Genomic DNA, 19038 nt, shown 5'->3' with positions numbered 1-19038 from the left:
GCCCAGGCCGACCACTGCCCTTTCCGATGATGATGAGAATGTGGCTACAACCCCCCTCCCCTCCAGTGCCACTGTCCCAACCACACTGTCCACATTGAGAAATATCATATACATGCACACTCAAGGGTGGAGGTGGACAGACACTTAAATGATACACACACAATAACCGTGAAAGCAGAGAAATCTGCTCCAATGATTGGGTGTCTGTGAGCAGTGCTTTACAACACATCTCTCTCTTGTCTTGGCCTGTCCAGCCATCTGCTCTCGACTCTGAGTGAGTTTAAAGGAGATTATTTATTCACACATCACCGCGGACCATTATGGTGCCCCACACAAAGGCAATCACCATGACATCTTTGCAGTCACACAGGCATGGCATCTTTAGGGAGACAACATGTTAGTGGTTATGCTCGTAACTAGCCTAATTTTTCGTCATTTAGTTAGACCATGGTTCACAGCAACATCTTTTCCCCATGTAATATCCAAACGTCTACAGTCTAAATAACCAAATACTCCCAGAGGCATAGCGGGAGAGAGAGATGGAGGAGAGGAGAGGAGAGGAGAGGAGAGGAGAGGAGAGGAGAGGAGAGGAGAGGAGAGGAGGAGGAGGAGAGGAGAGGAGAGGAGAGGAGAGGAGAGGAGAGGAGAGGAGAGGAGACTTAGGTATGCAATGTCAGTCACTGTTGTATGGTCTATTATATTATCCAGCCCCAAATAACTCACACCCAGGGTGGGATGTCTGCTTCTCTGCATGTCCTGTTGCACTCATTAGGTAAATAGTACAATAGGGGATGAGAGGAGCGGAGAGGGGAAGAGAGAACAGGAGAGGAGACATGAGGAAGCTGGGGTACATGCCTATGCAATGCAATGTCCGTCCCAACGTCTATCAGCCAGCCCTAAATAAACCCACACCCCATGGGGAACCTGCCTGCCTGCCTGCCTGCCTGTCTGCCTACCTGTCTGCCTACCTGCTTGCTGGCTTCTCGGCTTCCTATGTTGCAGTTCTTAAGTAAATAGGAGGAGAGAAGACAAGACGAGATGAGATGAGGCTGTGGTATGCAACGCTCACCACTGCGGCCGCCGGCCAGCCCTTGAATAACCCACACCCAGGGAGGCCGTCCTCCTCTCAACTGGACATCCTGCTACATTGCACTTGTTAGGTAAATAGGAGGAGAGACGACAAGGCAAGGAGATGAGGATGTGAGCTTCCCTGAATAACAAACTTCCTAGTGAGACGGCTCTGCTTCACTCGTTAGGAAAACGGCAGGAGAGGAAGAGAAGAGAACTGAGGGAGACGAGCGGAGAGGAAGGAGAGAGGACCGAGGAAGGAGAGGAGAAGAGAGGAGAGAACGGAGAAAGAGAGCGGAGCGGAGAGGAGAGGAGAGGGAACAGAGGAAGAGAGCAGGAGAGGAAAGGACTGCGGAAGGGCAGAGTGCATTGTAGTGGCTGTCATATTGTGGCCAATGGACATCCATAAATAACCACTCCCAGGGAAGCCTACCTGCCTCTTGTTATGTGGAGGAGAGGAGAGGAGCTACACACTGACCCATACGGTCAGACAACACTGCCCATAAACCAAGAACCCAGGTTAAACCCAACAGCAACCCTCCCCCATCTCTCTACCACTACCCACTAGTTTCCTGATTCCATCTTCACTCCTATGTCCGAATAAACACTAACAGCCCACTGACAAATATATATATTTTTTCATTTATTTTTTTTAAAGAAATTTTCACAGATGATCTTTCAGTTTCATCATTCTGCGCTGCGTTCAGATGAAATGCGGGCCTCGGGCCCTCTCTGGTCCAGCTTGTGCGGTGATATTTTCGGCCCTCACACTCACCATCAAACAATTCCATGAATGGAGGTCCCGAAAAAAAAAAATGATATATGAAACGAGGACTCTCGCTGAATGAATGTGTGTGCGTGCCTAACATGCGTGCAAAAAAAGAGTGCAAGCGTAAAAAAAACAAAAAAACAGACAAACTTCAGACACATTATGGGATTATGGATATTATGGATGTCAAACCCCGACAGCGGGGCCCAAAATAGTCAGCGATCGGTGCGTAATCACTCGTAACCACTGAGCACCCCCACCAATACTCTGCAACACACCTCTGCACCTCTGACCTCGCGCTTAATTGCCAAGCAGAAAGACAGGGGGCCTCATAGGGACAAATCACAGGTTTTACTCCACAACATGTAGCCTACCTGCCAACACATACACACGCACACACACGCGCACACAACACACGCGCACATGTATTCACACACATACTACACTAATGTGTACACACACACACACACACACACACACTAACGTGTACAAACACACACACGTATTCAAACACATACTACACTGTACACACATGCACAAAGTAGACATACCCGCACGCACTCACACACTCCCTCTCACTCACACACTCGCTCAAACACACACACACACACACACACACACACACACACACACACACACACACACACACACACACACACACACACACACGCACACACACACACACACACACACACACACACACACACACACACACACACACACACACACACTCGCTCTCTCTCTGAGGTGCTGACCTGACACTAATAATATGGCTGTTAGACTGATGGACGGCCGCTGCTGACAGGCTGCTGGGGACGGGAGGGGGAGGAGGAGGGAGCAGCTGCGTCACAGCCAAGGTGTGTGCACTAATGAGATGGAAAGCCAAGGGTGTGAATAAACGGCGCGTGTGAAAGTGTGTGTGCAGTCATGTGTGTCTGTGTGTGTGTGCGTGCGTGCGTGTGTCCTTTCTCTTTAAAACAGCTCAATCACAGTGCCAAGTCCAACCCATTACAGTAGGATTCAAGTACAATCTAATAGGCAAATTCTTGCAATTGAGAGAACACACACAGACACAGACACAGACACAGACACACACACACACACACACACACACACACACACACACACACACACACACACACAGGATTGTCTTGAATATATACACAATAACAGAGTTCAAATTTATCTTTGTAAAAATCTGGATAAATAATCACAGACTGTCGTATCACAAATTATATTTCGTTGAATGTCTGAGTTTGAGTTTTGATGGTAGATTTCCTTCCAAGATTCCTTGGAAGACCAGGTGCATTGTCATATGGGACCTTCAGGAGCAAATCAATTAAAATATTAATATTTCTGGGGAAAGAAAAGTCCTTGAATATAAATCCTTGAAGCCCACCATGAGAACAGAAGGCACATAATGCAATGTGTTGCGTAGTCTATCATGAGTGAGGAAAAGCACTCCTCAGCTGGCCTATCTATCTCTCAACTCTGCCTTACTTCTGACGGCTACAGCAACCTCATGGAAAACTACGTTCGACCAAGCCGAGTCACCCACTGAAATTCCTCAAGTCCACAGAGATGAGTCACGGCACGGCACTATACACGAAATGCTTCAGCAGAGAGACTATTATACGCCAAGCTATCTCAGCAGTAATCTGGCCACTCCGCAAGAGGAGAGGAGGAGTGGAGTGACTTCTAGGCATTACAGACTAGACCGCTTGTTTATGTTACGTTACGTTACGCCACAGCCACCCTACCTACTACCTCCGCTGACGCAATGGCACCTATTGCCTAATAAGATGCCTTTCAAACATGCCCAATAGCAGAAGAGGAGAAAAAAAAGATGAAAGACATCTAGAAGAAAGAAAGGGATGAAACTACGTAGACCGTTGAGGCGTTATGAAAGCACTGGTTTGACTAGGATATCTGAAAAAAACGATATGTGGGTAGTGAGCTGAATGATGTTTAACAGTCATAATACAAGCACTGGCCTTGGCCAACTTGACAGAAAGGTAAAACATAAGCCACTACATGCTCTCAGAGTCACTTTCAAAATTCCAAATACACTACAATTATGCCAAAAAAAAGTAGTTTAAGCTAATATATTATTTCTTAATTGTGTGGAATATACTTCAAATGCTGTTTGATTGCAATTAGACGAATTTATGAAGAACTTGCAAATATTATGCACAATATTTTGATGAGTGGATTCAAAAGCTTCATAAGCTTCGAACTTATTTGACCTTTCCTCATTTCAGCAGCTGAAAAAGGAGACGCTAGAACGCCTTGGCTATGTGATGTCATCGGAAGACCAAACATCCTACTGCAGAGTTTAGTGCAGCATCATCAAGACTCAACTAGAACGACAAATGACTATAACAGTAGGATTACATCAGGTTAAATGAAAGGCTTCATTTCCTGTTGCAAGACAAGGGCACTACAATGGCACTACAACAACAATACACTGCAGTAATGTTGCATTAAAGATAGGCACTATGGTTTGTGGATCTGAGTTGGAAGACTGTGGCTGTATCTTGATCACAGCGGATGTAAAAACATCTCTGGAGAGATGCCCTATGCAGCTTAGCCTGCTTTGCGGCGATTGTTCTTCTGTGAACAATGCAACTTAGCATTTACATGAACAGTGATGTGCGTATAATTTTTTTATGCGCACATTTTTTTAAGCTCACATTTTTATTCATCTTATTAAAAATAAGCAATTACTATTATTTTTATTCACAGCAACCATACACAACATGCAAAACGTCTGACCTGACAAGATATTCGAAAATGCTGCCAATTCTTCAAAGGCTGAAGGAGTTGTGGACAAAATGAGAATTGAGGACAAGCCAACAAATTGCCCAGGCAAGAATGGAAAGCAGATGAAACACATGGTATTGTTGAACAATTTCAACCTCTGATTTAATTTAAAACCTAGCTATCTTCAACACACAAATGTCTGTACCAGGTCCTGTGCGCCCAACCAAATGTATTGAGGTGAATAAGCTTACAATTCACACACAAGGAACAACTTCAACTCTAAAACCATTTTGACCAAACTAGCTTCGTCATGTCACTAACTTGGCGGATGCCTGCCCTGAGTACTCTCCAGGTTGCTTTTTTATGACTTCTTGTAGTAGGTTTTTTTGGACAAAAGCATCTGCTACATGTAATGCAATGAAACTCGAAGCAAATTACTGGCAGTAGTATCAATGGTTGCCAGGTTTGACATGTTTTTCACATAGGCCACGAAGCGAACAAAGGCAAGGGCATGGCTCATCATAAGTTGAGGGTTTGAGTGACATGCGGGCAGCTGTGTGGTGTTGCTGTGTTTCAGCAGAGCAAGCAGAAACCGTAGTTCCTTCTGTGGGAATTGCCTGAAATGACTTCTGATCCGTGCACAGAGGCCTGTTGCCTGCCTGCCTCCCCAAGACAGGCAGGCGCTCTCTCTCTCTCTCTCTCTCTCTGTCTCTCTCTCTCTCTCTCTCTCTCTCTCTCTCTCTCTCTCTCTCTCTCTCTCTCTCTCTCTCTCTCTCTCTCTCTCTCTCTCTCTCTCTCTCTCTCTCTCTCTGTGTCTGTCTCTCTCTCTCTCTCTCTCTCTCTCTCTCTCTCGTCGGAAGTGGGGTTAGTCTGTGCTCTGATCCCATGACCCCTTGAGCAGCAACCCCCACTCCACCCCCTGCCACAGCACAGTTTCTTTCTATTGCTCCACAGCGCCAAGAGCCTAGCAGTGAAGGCACCTCTTCACCACTGCAATGGGCCAATCTCGGCAAGCGACTGTGCCACTTAAGGCTCATTTATACCCCGAGTTTATTACGAAAACGTACTCTTCAAACACTTGCAAACACCAGGCAACGATACTGCTAAACAAAACAACGAAAATTCTCGCCATGTTCTGTTGACTTGAAAGCAGCATGGGGGAAAAGCGCCGCCTCATACATTTACTAACATTTAAATCTACATGGAAATGGACAATAAAAGAAATACCACACAGGGCTATGCATTTATTTTCATTGTTTGTTGGGGGTAGAAGTATCGATATCGGTACTTGTATCGGCAAGAACAGAAATTAATGTTCTCATACTCGTATTGGTTTTTAAAAAAACCAGGTATCGTGCATACCTAGTGAGAGCATGGTAAGAGCAGGTTAACACCTTGCTATTGCATTGGGACAGCCACTACCAGCGACAGGACCTGTGTCATGACGTCACTGAAATGGTCATTTGTCCCAGCATTAACGATCGCATGCTGCTTCTGCTGGCACACACACCAAGAGAAATGAGAGTCACACAATGGGATCTCGGTATGCTTTTGTATCAATGCTGGGATGGTTATTCACATCCGTCTCACTGGGGAAGGAACTTTGGATAATGCTCAAGGTTTTTGTGCATACCACAGTAACCTTTGAAGACTCTGGATCACACAAACATATTTAAAAGATATGACTTTTTCCAGCCGTATACTTGCAATTCCTCCTTTCACATGATGAAAATATGCATTTTAATGTTTTGACAGAATGACAAAAGTTTGACAACTTTATTTGCCATTGCCTTGGACATACGCTGAAAACTAAAGAGAATCGCTTTCTGCTTGCCCATTGTGCAATTCAACCAACCTACCATCAGAAAAGGATTTTTGTTCATGTTAAGACTATGCATTATGGCATCTCTACCCAAAAACGGGCTACTCATTTCAAAAGTTCCAACTCAACAACAGTTTGAGCTGAAAATAAAATGTCCTTGATCCAAATTACTGTACATAAAAAATAAAAAACATTTCTTGATTTATGGCTGTATGGGGCATAATTGAAACAGAGGGTCAACCCCTCTCAAGAACGGAAGAACACTGGGTACAGACCAACGAAACAACACCATTTGGGCTATTTTGCATCATTTGCGACATTTAGCCATCGAAAACAAAAAAAGCAGGCCTGCGTAACATCAATTAAACCACTTTTGGACGTGAATATCTTAAAATATGTGGCATAATGATGATGATCATCATCAGAAGGATATATTTTGTCATGATGTCATGTCACCAAATGGATGTTGTTGTTGTCTGAAATGCTGGCACATAATGTCAACAAGAGGCGCCAACTGGGCATGTCCAGGAAGAAGACACTGGCACAGGGAGCAATTAAACTCCTTTTTTTAATTGTCAAATTACAGCACTGTCTATCTACACTGGCAATTAAGTAACGCATGTGGCATGCCAACAAACAAGCTATACACTGACACTGCCTGACAATGACATCAGAACAGAATTGAATGGGCCATTGGGCCAGGTGTAAGGATAGACCGATATATATATCGGTATCGGTATCGGGCCGATATTTGCATTTTTTAAGTGTATCGGTATCGGCCGATACGCGTGTGGTTTTGGCCGATACGCAATATTTATTATTTTATGTCATTCAGGTTTTCTGTAAAAGCACCAAGACACTTTATGTTTTTATTACTTGATGGTTAGACATTACTTGATTGTTAGAGTGGGTGTTTAAATGTTACAAGTTCTACCTCAATTTGATAATGTTAAAGGAATGTTTATTTTTAACTTGAGACCTGGAATATTTGTCATTTTGTAAAAATTTTTTAAAACCCATATCGGCCCCAAACATCGGGTATCGGAAATCGGGTATCGGCCAAGGGTGATGAAAAAAAATCAGTATCGCATCGGCCATTAAAAAACCCGAATCGGTCGACCCCTAGCCAGGTGTCTTCATAAAGTGAAGCCCAGTGTTTCCCATACATTGAGGAAACTATGGCGGCCCGCCATAGTTTACATTTGGCCGCCATAGTTTCCAAAAATGTATGATTTCCGTGTTTGTTAAAAGCGATTTCAAACACGATTTCCTTCGCATTTTCCTCCTGGAGTAAATACATCCTATAGAGAAAAACCACAAGTGCTTGAAAGAGAGAGGGATCAAAAGCCTTGTCAAGTTGTTGTAGTTAACTTGGGTTTGGGAGCAATAATGAAAAAAAAACCTTCCGAGAAGGGACAGTTGGGATGAGTTTACTAACACCAGGCTTTGTTTTACAGTTGTAATGAGTTAGGTGACAGGCCTTCATTGACAAGGCAGAGGAGACATCGGGCTGCATATAGAAATGAATGTGTAATGAATGTGAATATAGACATAAATGTGTAATATGTTGTTCAGCCCTTTTAATGGGAGGAATTTTGAAAAACTGGCCCTGTGACCAGCACCCCTCATGTAGAATGTGTGTGTGGGGAAAAGGCATAGGCCTAGCCTACCCTCTTAGACCCTTTTTGTTTATGCGTTAACAATTTCACAGCAATCTTAAATTCTTATCTCTGCTCCTATTTTGTTTTATTATTTTTTTCATTACATAGACCCCTGCATGTGTATTATGTAGCCTTATTTCTCAAAATATAAATGGCTGAAATGTAGGCGTAGGCCTATAGTTTCTCCATGCGCCAATGTCATACTGTAGTCATTGTTTTGCCATTTTGCATTTACACTGCGTGAATACCCCCCCCCCCCCCCCCCCCCCCAAAAAAAACCAGTGAAAAACACTGGGAAACACTGGAAGCCTTTTCGTTATGAGTAGATTCGTTTACAAAAATGTACAGCTAACTTAATGTACACATAAACATGCATTGTTCAGAAGGATTATGGTTAGGGTTATCTCACTTTCAAGTGAAAGGATGAACCTAAAAAAAAGCCATGCACAAATCCTCATTCTCAACCTCATCTTTAAGCACAGAGCCGTCACATCTGTTACTTTACACTAATTCACTTTCTTACTTATCTGAGGTCAAATATGCCTAGCTTTTTGTGAACCCGGTAAATAATTCACACTTAATAATAATGAATTTGTGATAAGTTAATGAATTTAGCTGAACTTGGAAATCTATGAAGCCACAGTGAGCCCAGCTGTGCAAAGACGACCAGCTCCAATATGTCGTACAGCTACTTTGAAGTGGTAAGTGCTCATCGCTGCTCCATATGGGAGAGGCTAGGGGTGGGCAACAGAGTGAAAAAGACATTATTTTTGTGCCATATCGTCCATGATCCATCCCAAGGAGAGGCAGCTGCCTTGAGATCAGAGGGTCGCAGGTTCGAATCTCAAACCAGTAATAAGAACTCCTAGGAAAGATGTGGGAGGTGTCTTCTAACTCCTGAACCTCACCCCTACTGAGCCATGACCGATGTAACCTCAAGCAAAGCATCCGACCCTGCACAACTCCAGAAACTTTACTATCTAAGTTACCTACACTAAGTAAAGTTAATTCAATTTGAGCCAAAGTGACTATTCATATTAATGTAATGAAACGGCTCAGGTTAAAGTGTGGAAGATTTAACTGTGTGTGAAAACCGTTTTGACACACAGGGGCCGGGTAACACCGATCAAAATTCACTTTTCTGCCATTGTCCCTCAATGGTGGTACACCATCATATCAGTTGCTACAAGAGCAGGGTCATCCCTCCCAACCGCCAAGAATCTTGGGAAGATTCAGCTTCTCTACATAACAATACTAAATCCCACTTACTCATAATAACCCTCCATAGCCCTGTACACTTACTTTGCCCTGACTGCACACTCAGTATGTCCTCCACAATTTACATATTGCTGCACTGTGTTTTGCTCTACATTACTTGTATAGGGATGCACCGATACCACTTTTTTGAAAACCAATACAAGTACGTGTGTACTTGCCGATACCAAGTACCGACACTGATACCTTTTACCACCTACATACAATGAAAATAAATGCATGGCCTTGTCTTTTTCCACCTGTGATATTTTTCATCGTCCATTTCCATGTAGATTTAAATGTTAGTAAATGTATGAGGTGGCACTTTTCTCCATGCTGCTTTCAAGTCCACAGAACGTGACGAGATTTTGCATTGATTCGTGTAATAGCAGTATCGTGCCTGGAGCGTGTTCCATTCTCTACACTCTGCACTGTGTACTGTGATACAGTGCACTTTCCACCCTCAACTTAACGGCTAAATTTGAGGGTGAAGTGCAGGTCCAATTCACGTTCTGTCTGATACACTTTACGGAAATGACGGTTGTCGCGTGTCATCAGAGTTTACCAACCGCCAATATACAATTCATCACGGAAGACACTGTTCCTTATGTTGACAATTTTTAAAAGTTACCCCTTTGTCTTATACACATGGCTATTGTCTTTTGAATCAAAGCTATGCTGTCATCACAGAGATTCGGCAGTTTGACCAATCTGACACTCAACCAGAGAGGAAACTACGTAACAAACATGGCGGCCGTTGAGTGCGAAAAGTGTACATAACTGCACACTTCAAAAAATGGCCGGTTTGAGGGCGTTATCCGGGTAGTTTAGAGTACTCTTCACCGCTGCGATTAGAAATGGAACCGCCCTGCGTACCCAAACACAGTGCGGGAAGGGCGGAAAGTACGAACATTGGAACAGCCTCCTGGTATCGGCAAGTGCTTGAGTACGAGTACGAGTATAATGAGCAGTATCTGTGCCGATACCCGATACCAGAATCGGTATCGGTGCATCCCTACTTGTATACTGCACTATTCTGTATTAACCCCATGCACTGTACTTGCTCGTATGTCCTCTTCGTAAGTCGCTTTGGATAAAAGTCTGCTAAATGTAATGTAATGTAAACAACGGTGTAACGAAGCACTTAAGTTTACACCGTTGTTTACATTACATTACATTTAGCAGACTTTTATCCAAAGCGACTTACGAAGAGGACATACGAACAAGTAAAGTGCATGGGGTTAATAACTCACGATTCAGTTCATATCACGATCTTCTACAGATTTTTGTATGTATCTAATTAATTCATTTTTTCACATCCAACATTATAAGACCCAATAATTAATAAAATGATAGTTCATTGACTAGGTTACAAGCGACTGCTACTAATTTTAGTTTAAAAATAATAATCATGATGATTTAAAGCTTGGAAGAACCATCTGAAGTGTAAGTTAAGAGAACTTTGAAAGGGCTTATCCTTCACGATACTGCCTCCTTGCACCACGATACATTATCGTCACTCTGTGTATTACGATTTCTCGGTTCAATACAATATCGTGACAGCTCTACTACCAACTACTTGTTTTACTCCCCATCAGGAAGAAGAGAACATCGAACTGTGCTTTCTTCAATTGACTTGCATGCATCACTACCACCACTGTCATGATGATGAGCACATATTCCTCTCCTGCCAAAGTATTAAATGATGTGACTGAGGCAGGCAGCTCAAGACGTGTCAGCATGAATGAGAAGGGGAATGAAACTAGGTAGGAAAAAAGAGAGAAATGGCTTGAATGGAGCACAGCAGAGCATTCTCCCACACACAGATGACTCCTGACTGAGGCAGACAGAGCGATATGGGGAGGTGGGGGGTGGAGGAAGAGAGACAATTATGAATGATTCCATATGAATGAAACAATGGACTACTAGATATCGATGGAAAAATGAAGCATTGGAATAGGACCTGAGAGAGACATCAACAAGAGATGGACCGCAGATGTTGAAACTTGGAACTAGACTACTCGTATGGCAGTATCAAAAACTTGTTTGGTGTGTGTGTGTGTCTCTCTGTTATGCTGTTAATGTGTGTCTGCTTGTGTCCGTGTGGTGTAATGCGTGTGCGTGCGGTGTAGTGTGTGTGTATGCGCGAGTGTGTGTGTGGTGTGTGTGGTGTGTGTGTGTGTGTGTGTGTTACAAAAGGCTGCCGCAGTGCAGTGTCGCCACACTTCTAAGAGGCCGAACACAGAGTCCTCGTTCAGAGTGATGCGATGAGGATCTATTTGAGCAGAGCGGAGGGGAGGGGAGGGGAAGGGAAGGGAAGGGAGGGGAGGGAAGGGGAGAGAACAACACAGCACGACCGGCCGCCACTCTGGACGTGCAAGGTCCCAGCATCCTCCCCTCCAAAACAAAGCTCCGACTCTGTGTCAGGGGGACATGGGGTTGGGAAGAGGGGCAGGACAGCAATTACGCAGTCGAGTGATGCAGACGAGTCACGCAGGCAGGCAGGCAGTCAGTCGGTACAGGCCAGGGTCTGCCTGCCAGCCCTGAGCCATTGGCCGCCAAGCCTGTCACACACACACACACACACACACACACACACACACACACACACACAGTCATGAAACCCAGGCAGCGGCGCTACAACAAGTGCTTTAGTGCTTTGGTTGCAAGGGTGATGGGGACATGATGAGTTGGGAAGTTACAACAAGCACATCATTCGCAAAGGGAGTGGAGACGACCCAGGCTGTTTGGGCTGAGGGGTGAGGAGTGGACATGAATGAAGAGGGGGGGGGTTACAGTGTAGGGTGGGGTGGGGTGGGATCTTATCGCAGCAGAACACAGTGGAGCGCTTGACAAGATGGAACTGGCCAATTGTTTGGGAGATGACCCGCGAGTCAGCAGGCCCGCGTGGCGTCACAGGCCTCCGATGAGGACCCGCCTGGAATTCGCCGGGCGTGCAGAGTCGAGCCGGGTCATAATGGACTCTTTCACAGGGGCACTGTTGACCTATGACCCATGGGGAGCTGGCAGTGCGTGCTAGTTGCTGCTTGTAGTGTGTGTGTGTGTATGTGTGTGTGTTTATTGCAGTGTAGTCGTGCAAGCTGGCCAATGATCCCAGCATCAGCACAGAGAGGCTGGGTGTCATGAGGTGACGTGGGGTGGGGTCTGGCCACACACACACACACACACACACACACACACACACACACACACACACACACACACACACACACACACACACACACACACACACACACACACACACACACACACACACACACACACACACACACACACACACACACACACAGTCTGATGCCTGCCTTTTTGCAGATTGACCCTGCAAATGTGGGTCTCTCTGGTAACGCACCACAGAAAGGGGAGGGGAAGCGAAGTGACGCTGACCAACACAACTTCCGACCCATGCCGACGTAATCTTTGCGTAGCCAAAGACATAACCAAAGACAAAAAAAAAACCTGTGACGCTGCCATCGTCTGTCCCTTGCGTCTGCAAAAAGAGCATTTACATTTTGTTGAGCGTATGCAAGACTGCATGAAAGGCACTTTCAGCTGCTTTTGTACATTGTAGTTTCTAAAGAGGGGGGATGGTAATGTTATGCAGAAAATATGGTTCTGACTCCTAGCTGTGAATCAATCCAAGCTTCTTTGCTGACCACTCAGCCTGGACGTCGTGGACAGAGGAACCCCAGGAAGAACACACTGTGAGTTGTAAACATTGGAAGCTTGCCTGCTTTTCCACGATGACCAAGGTTTGGCTGTTAGAAATGCTTAATCTTTGGTGATGAAACCTCCCAGAGGCACCCATCCCATCCCATCCCACACAAACCCAACAGAGCCACTTTCTCCTGAGCAAACCACAACCACGGGTTCACCGTTCACGCACTGAAAAGCCTCCAAAATGTAGAAAATTACAATATGATAGCAGATAAAGGCTCCTTCTAATTCTATCCACATATAAATTACTCTTTATACAATGGCTCAATAGTCCACAAGTTTTGTGAGAGTGCTTAAAAGTCTTTGTTTGCAGAGTGCATGTTAAGCAGCATAGCTTTCAAACTGTGATCAGAAGCAAGCTTATTCTGTGAAAATGTTATAAACTTCTCTTTTCGGACTGATGACACCACATCTCGACTATGTACCATGTGGGGTAGCTATGGCCTAATGGTTAGGAAGCCAATCCTTAAAATTGGAAGGTTGTGAGGTCTGATTCCATACCATCAATAGCTGAAGTGTCCTTGAACAAGACACTTAACCCAGGGATTGTAACAAACAATAGGCCTAACCATCGAATTAACTGTCACTTTGGATAAAAGCGTCAGTTAAGTGATGCAATACCAAAACTATAACTTCTGGCTGATCATGGCACAAGTCATGTAAGACATACAAGGCCTTATGGGATTGACTGCCAACATGGCATTCAACAACTAGTTGAAATAGGCTGAACCCATGTTAATCATATTCAGTATCCAGCATCTCCTGAGTTTTCCACTTGTACTTTCACAACACTAACTCTTAAATCAACAGTGGGCCTACAGTAAGTCACGTGGGTAAATAAACAATAACAACCCCTGCATTGATCATTCCTGTGAACGGATTCTAAGTATCAATCAGATTTTTGTACTAGTACGTGTTGTGGTAAACGCTTTTTGTCCAAAAAAAGGGTAGGTAGGTAGGTCGGTCGGTCGGTGCACAGGCGGCGACTTGTCAGATATGTGAACTGCTGAAACACCTTTGTCGCTGACAGGGCAAGACCTAGAGCTCTAGTGTTGTCTGGACAAATGTTTCACTTCAGACAGGGAGATGCAGGTTTTATCGGGTCGTTGATTTAGTTGGCGATGAAACATTCTGAGTTTGTTTGCAAACTTCCCCAAAACGACCCCCAAATAAATCCATTCACCCTTGATTGGAAATGCGAATCGCTAGTTCTATGGCCAGCATTAGCAAACCGCAGCTAGCTCGCCTGACCAGTTTCATAGACAAGTTGCATCAACACCAGTTGACACTCCGCGGTCTTCGTTGCGTTCCCCGTCGAACTGACTAAATGAATGGCTCGTGAGTCCACAAAGCAACAAATCCCAACATCTGAAACGTGATGCGATGACGGGTAAAAGTACTTGTTCAAATTAGCGCCATAATTTGGCCAGATACACAGACCGCTAGCCAGAATTCTGCCTGTTTACATAGCAGTAGGTATTAGCCATGATACCACAGCAAACAACTTACACACTTGAGCGGGCATGTTATATCTAGAGCTCGACTGATTATTTAATAGACATATCCTGTAATGTGTCATATATACACACTTGGCCGTTATACAGCTGAAACTACTGTCCTATTATATGTATTTTATTATGTTCACGTTACGGGAGTAACGTTGCTAATTTAGCTCGCTTGGCTAATACCACTAGCTGCTGAATGGAAAACAACAAGTATCCAAGTTTCTACATGTTCCGAAACGTTATTATCATTCTACAGTACGTACCAACTCATGGTGACAGGTATTGTCGTTCAGTTTATTCAAACAGTGGTGATTTCTTTCTTCCAAAACACATCTCCCCGGGCCCCGAGGTAATCCAAACAGACGAACTGTATCCAGGAAGAAAAAAACTTTTCCTGAACTGGAAGGTGAGAGGTTAGAGGGATTTAAACTACGGAAAGCAAAGTGGTCAGAACTAAGCTCACGCGGTGGGCCTACGGTATGTAAACCTAAACTAAACACTCTCAAGTAAAATGTAGGGATATAAACTAATCATATAACAAGTCCACTCGTATCTGAACGTCTGTAAGAGACTACATATGGTATTTAAATATGCCATAACGACCAGTTATGGTGTTTGAAATCCATTAGAAAAATAATGTGTGCAGGCTATAAATTCCTATTAGGCTATTCTAGGCATGCATGGACCTAACTGAGGATAACCATTTTTAGCCTACTAATTGATGATGACAAAGGAATTCACCACACATACGCATGCAAAAAGGAGAAAAGAACATTGGGCTACCATATGAAAGAAAAAAAGTGACAAGTAGTTGGCCTGGCTAGTCATGTATCAATTCTGCTGCCAATACTGTGCATGGAGGTAGTACATCAGGTGATGAATATTATCTTTTCTTATGCACAGTTTTAGTTATGGACTCAATATTCGTATCCATGATTCCAATGCTTTTCCAATGATCCTTTGAACTTTGAACTTTGATATCCACAATCATTGATAACCATCAATAGTATTTTTTTTAATAACAGACGTCAGGCGGTAGGCTACAACCACAGCTTAGGTCCAGGGCCGCTGATAGCTTTTGCCGGGCCCACGGCAAAGTCATCTGAAAGGGTCTCCATCCAATGCATACACAGAAATGACCCCTTATGTCCATACATTTATTTAGACTATAATAATTAATGTAGAAGCAATGAATATGTTTCTTAGGTAATCCAGTAAAAAGAAAAAGAAAAAAAACACACATTTCATCCCTACAACAGTGGCATTTGCTGTTGTTGCACCACCCTGACGTCTGAAACATTCAATAAAAATGTCACCACCCTGACGTCTGAAAAATTCAATGACCCTGCCGTGCCGAAAAGCGAGTCCCTGCCAGAACACGAGTGCCTTCATTGAAACCAATGACCAATTTTTCAGATTTTTTTTACCCATTTTTGCAGACAAATCCGACACAATTTAAGATGGAAAGCCTACCAGCATCTACATTCCTTCTGGAAGTATTACAAAGAGCTGGTTACAAATCAGTATTATTTCCATAAAAGAATCGAAGAATTGTCATAACAAATGTTATGGTTTCATTCAAATAGCTCATATTAAGTGGAGCTTGAGTAATGTTTCATAAGCATATTTTTAGTTCAGAAATCATGTAATTCATTCTGCAAAAATTGGTATAATTTTCTCTCCAAAAATGTCATTGGTATCAATGAGGGCACTCGTGTTCTGGCAGGGACTCACTTTTCGGCACGACAACCCCATACTGCATGAGTGTGCATACGGATAGCGTAAGTTGTGTTTACTTTAGGCCTTTAATAACCCCATACAAAAGTGTCATCATGAAGTGACTAATTTAAACAAATAAACACAGACTTCAGGAACAGGGCAGGCCTCGCTGCAATGCAATGCAACGTTGATTGACTGTCGTCACATTTGCTGTCTGTTGGCTTTGCGAGAAGAAGAGAGCCCTCATGGAATATTATTGTCCCTAACCATCCAAGCCTGCGACCCAGTTTGGCACAAACAAGGCCGCGAAGTTCGTCGCTTGGCCATCCCCCAACAGAGCACAATGAGGTGCAGGCAGGGCTGCTGACAGTTTTGGCTGGGCCCGGGACAAAGATATATGAAAGGGCCCCAAACCCAATGTAATAAAGATCCAATTCTGGGCCCCCTCTTTCCCTGGTCCTGGGACAAATGACCCCTTTGTCCCCGCCTCTCGGCTTCCCTGGGTGCAGGCATAAGACTCGAGCTCTGTGGAGTGGGGTAGCTGTGACAACATTGACAGCCAAACAGCACGTACACAACATCAGACTCTCAGATCAGATACATGCTGCTTTACATGCTCTCAAACCCCCTGCTCTGCCCCCACGACACACACACACACACACACACACACACACACACACACACACACACACACACACACACACACACACACAAACACACACACAAACAAACACACACACACACCCCATAGATACACTCAGACACTTATGCATGACACATACAGAGGCACACACAGACATGTGCATGCACACATACACATAGTACATATTTACATACACATACTCATGTACTCTCTCTCTCTCTCTCTCTCTCTCTCTCTCTCTCTCTCTCTCTCTCTCTCTCTCTCTCTCTCTCTCTCTCTCTCTCTCTGTCACACACTGCCCTGCAGCCTATGAAGTGCTTTCAGATGACCAAGTCGGGTCCCAAATTCATAGCCATTGGAACGCGGCTCATCGGAAAGGGCTGGCAGGCGTCCTAATCTTTCAGACAGAGATTTGACATTTCATGGTACATTTTTCTGTGTTAATAATTCAACACTTAGATGATTGAATTTACACTCTCTACTAGTCGCTCTGTCAGTGTTAACTCTGCAAAAATGTACTGTGTCTTTACACCTGCAGTAATGGTGATGTACATGCTATGTCAGACCTTGGAAAGAAAGCAAGAAAAGCAAGGAATGTGATATCTGTTCTTTTCCTTTTCTTTTCTCTTCTTTATTTTCTCGAAGAGCAGCCAGTAAATTTGAAAAGACGACAGGAGCCTACATCATCCCGAGTGTTGCACAATGCATTCCAACATACCCTTGTCTCTTGGGTCACATTGTAATGACATGGCATTGGCTTTAGAGGTGCCAAAGGGAGTCGTTTTCTTCAAGACGACCACTTTCTAACCTATTGTATTCTCTTCACTGAGCGCTGTCTAAACACAGCTCTCCTTAGAAAAAAGAAAATAGTTTTTTGACAGTCTTGTCCATAAATCAGAATGTGAATTCCCTAAAAGCCAGCAACAAACTCCACAGGGCCTGGCTATAGGAGCTGCGAGCAGTGCGCGTTCGCTCATCTATTTTTACATTTGGCCCTTTTTCTGATCTTCTTTGGCACAACCAGAGACAGAGAGAGCGCGGGAGCTGGAGGGGAATAAATAAATAAGTAAATGAATAAATAAATAAATAAATAAATAAATAAATAAATAAATAAATAAATATGACGCCAGGAGCTTTTTTGTTCATACGTATCGGTTATCCCCCCCCCCCACCAACACCACCACCGCCCCCCCATATCACATATGCTGCTGGAGAAATGAAGTCATCACCACATGCTTGAATAGGCCAACATGACACCTTTTAGCCAGGAGCTGTTATAGCCTATAACAAACACCCTGGAGATCCCTCATATGTTTGCTGATATAGATTATATCTGGCCTTTTCACCTGTGAGAGAAAGCAGCCTCTGCCTTCTCCTCTCATTCTCTCAATTAGGGAGAAATTATCAGTGGGCTATAATTGTTAATGTAAACAAGCTTGACATTATAGACCGTTTCTCTGCGTATGGATATAGCTCAAGATTTAAAGACATTTAGCTCCGGGCAAATTGCAGTATGTATGAGTGCTTTATCTTCTGGTGAATAACTTCATTTGTTGTCTAGTTAGTTAGTTGAATGCTGCATTCAATCAATATAAAGCCAAACGTTCAGGATGTGTGGATGAGAGGCTGAGGCATTAATTGTGCTTTATTTAGGATGGCTTCATCTCGCCCGTATATCTCAACATCGCACACACTGGCTTCCCAACTTGACTTGCTGGCCTTTGAGTTCTACATAAACTTTATAAAGTTCATGTTTTTTGTGAAGTAAATGATATCCTTTCCAGGAATGTGTTTTGTGTACTTTAAACTAAACTCTTGATTGAGCACAATGATACACAACACATTTACTGTGTTTGCCATTAGAATGTGTAACCCAATGTTTTAAAACCACCTGCCCACAACCCATTTTGCCTTTTTATTTTCCCCTTGAAACATCTCCAGGCAGATAGGCCAGTATATGAATGTCTGTTTTAGGATATGCTGAATTCTCAAGGATTTTTTGTCAGACTGACAGTGTAGCCAGTAGAACCTGTGCCAGTGTTCAGGTAGCAAGGGGATCCTGTAGAACAGGACAGGCTTGATCCTTCTCAGACACTTTT

The 19038-nt window shown here is 43.8% G+C and overlaps 1 protein-coding gene across 1 annotated transcript in view; it reads right to left on the bottom strand.

The window, feature by feature from the left end:
• bin3 (bridging integrator 3) overlaps positions 1-14960 on the bottom strand; it is a 76171-nt gene extending 61211 nt beyond the window's left edge. Inside the window, exon 1 of the mRNA XM_063195749.1 lies at positions 14841-14960. Within this exon, the coding sequence (XP_063051819.1) occupies positions 14841-14848 (8 nt within the window). The 5' untranslated portion in view covers positions 14849-14960. The remainder of the gene's footprint in view (positions 1-14840) is intronic.
• Positions 14961-19038: the final 4078 nt, after the last annotated feature.

The sequence above is a fragment of the Engraulis encrasicolus genome, chromosome 3 (genome assembly GCF_034702125.1).
Source record: "Engraulis encrasicolus isolate BLACKSEA-1 chromosome 3, IST_EnEncr_1.0, whole genome shotgun sequence".
NCBI classification, from domain to species: Eukaryota; Metazoa; Chordata; class Actinopteri; order Clupeiformes; family Engraulidae; genus Engraulis; species Engraulis encrasicolus.
The sequence above is the reverse complement of the archived record's forward strand: the minus strand, read 5'-3'. Positions and strand labels throughout refer to the sequence as shown.